Source organism: Anneissia japonica, unplaced genomic scaffold (assembly GCF_011630105.1).
Source record: "Anneissia japonica isolate Jap-2015-1 unplaced genomic scaffold, ASM1163010v1 scaffold4058_len632159_cov189, whole genome shotgun sequence".
Taxonomy (NCBI): Eukaryota; Metazoa; Echinodermata; class Crinoidea; order Comatulida; family Comatulidae; genus Anneissia; species Anneissia japonica.
In genome coordinates, this window is record NW_022735300.1 from 185,613 (window position 1) to 187,840 (window position 2,228).

The 2,228-nt window shown below is 40.5% G+C and overlaps 1 protein-coding gene across 2 annotated transcripts in view; it reads left to right on the forward strand.

Moving 5' to 3' along the window:
- LOC117116546 (carbonyl reductase family member 4-like) overlaps window positions 1-1,150 on the forward strand; it is a 5,603-nt gene extending 4,453 nt beyond the window's left edge. Inside the window, exon 3 of one of the 2 annotated variants that reach the window (XM_033260603.1) lies at window positions 957-1,150. In XM_033260603.1, coding sequence (XP_033116494.1) covers window positions 957-1,129 — 173 coding nt within the window. In that variant the 3' untranslated portion in view covers window positions 1,130-1,150. The remainder of the gene's footprint in view (window positions 1-956) is intronic. The other variant, XM_033260604.1, reaches the window with a different exon arrangement.
- The last annotated feature ends 1,078 nt before the right edge of the window (window positions 1,151-2,228 follow it).

Here is a 2,228-nt window from a genome sequence, read left to right on the forward strand (position 1 = left end):
TGGCTTTTAAAAGTGGGGTTTTAATTATAGAAGATTGGTGAAAAGTGGGGGGGGGGACAATCGATATGATGTCTCCCCCCCCCATTTCGAAAAGTGGGGGGACGCATTCCCCTGTGCCCCACCAATTGACGCCCATGCATTAGACAGGCTGGCACAGTATTAGTGATTGAGCTTTGGAACACAACTTCTCTGGTTTAAAATCATCTGATGCCAACTTTATAACTGGTTTTCTTGGGTAGAACACTTTACAGTACCAGTAAACTTTCCCATGGGTGGTGGGTTCTATCCAGAAATCAGTATGTGATTGTATCCCACAAATCAATTACTTGAAATCAATCTGAAAACTAGGCAGGATTTTAGAATGGGGGGGGGGGAGGGGAGGGTTGCGTTTTGTGAGTGAAGCGGACCTTAGACTGAGGGACCGCATAGGGCCCAGCAAGGGTTTCGGATGCATATGACTTTATTGTGTATGTCAAGGGGAACTATTTTGTACTGAGTGGTTCGCTGGGAGAGGTATGTTTCTGCTTCTAAAGCTGAAGACCCCAGTTCAAACCCAACCAGCGAATTGGAGTCTGACTGCTTGGCTCCTCGAATAAAATCCTCTTATTGAAAATTAGGTGAGTTAGGGACAATGTTTGTGTCTGCTATGTGTTGTAGTTAAGTTGGGTGGTGCTGCACCGCAGCTGCTGTGCGTCCCCAGGGGCACAGGCCCAAATTTTCGGTTTCCAATTTGAATGAGGACAAATAAAAAATTATTATTATTATTATTAGTATGTTTGTGAACTTACAGTTTATGTTGTTTTGCACAGTGAAAAATATTTCACTTTGTATGCTGTAGTATTAATACATTTTCCTGGCAAGTTTTTCATTTTCTCATTTTTGCTTAAAAGTGCAGTTATGTCTGCTTTGAAATATCATGGATAGTTCCATGTCTCAAGCCTTGTATGCTTTTGTAGGGAGTGTGCTTGGTCTTCGTGGAAATACAGGTTCAACCATCTATAGTGCCACAAAATCTGGTCTTGTTGGATTCACAAGATCATTGGCTAAAGAAGTTGCATCAAAAGGTGTGTCAGTGAACTTGATTGCTCCAGGTAATTTCTATTCTAATCTAATCTGGTCATTTATATAGCGCCTTTCTTTGCAGATATAAAGTGCTGGAGCAGGCAACCCCACCAGGTACCCATTTATACTCTTGGGTGGAGAGAAGCAATGCAGATAAAGTGCCTTGCTCAAATCACAAGCGAAATGCACAGCGAGGGATTGAAACCCTGACCTTGAGGTTAGGAAACCAAACTGTTTCCGCTGTGCCAAACCGCTTCCACAATATCTAATGTGTTTTTTTGCACTGAAGAGCATACAGCGTAAATCGCTAATTATTTTATTTATTGGCACCTCTACCTATCACTGATATTAATGGCACATCTATACCTAATGAAATAGTTTGGTAGCTGTGTAGCATTAATGAGGTAGACAGTACTCTTTCTTAACAAAAATTGAAAAACTGTTGAAAATGTTGGTTCCCCTGCGATAGTCTGTTTTCTCATGCTTTTTTTTAATTCTTAGGTCGCTTGGTTAGACTTTAGGATTTAATTTTTGGTTTTTGTTTTTTTTTCGTGTAACTTAAGCGCATAGAGACCATGTAGTATGCGCTTTACAAGTCCCAAACCATTACCATTACCATAAAAAAAAAACATGACCTTTGGTTCAAGCATTGAACTTCAGGTGAACTACTGTACTATCTGTATCAGTGACATTTTTAAATGACACAACCTCCCTCACTGAGGTGAATAGGGAGCTTTCAATTGTACGATGATGGTAGGACGTAGAACGTAATGATGTCACTAAAAGTCATCTGTGCATGCGAGAACGTTAAGGTCACCTCGTCGAGTAGATTCTGGAACGCAATTTGAAAAAATCTACATATGCAGAGAATGTAAAACGCCAGGTAGGACGGTCACGCAAGAGTGATTCCGTTCTAGCATTGTGTCGTCGCACAAATTGAAAGCTCACTATTGACACTTCCGTACTGTATTAGGTATATTATTAAATGACACATCCAACATATTTCTGGTATTAATGACACCCCCAGCCTCTACAGGTGTATCAGTCATTATTAAATGACACATCCATGATCCTAATGCCCATCACTGACAATAATGACAAATGTGTATCAAAGACATTAGATGGCACATCTCTGCCTCTAACTGATTTAATGACATACCTGTACC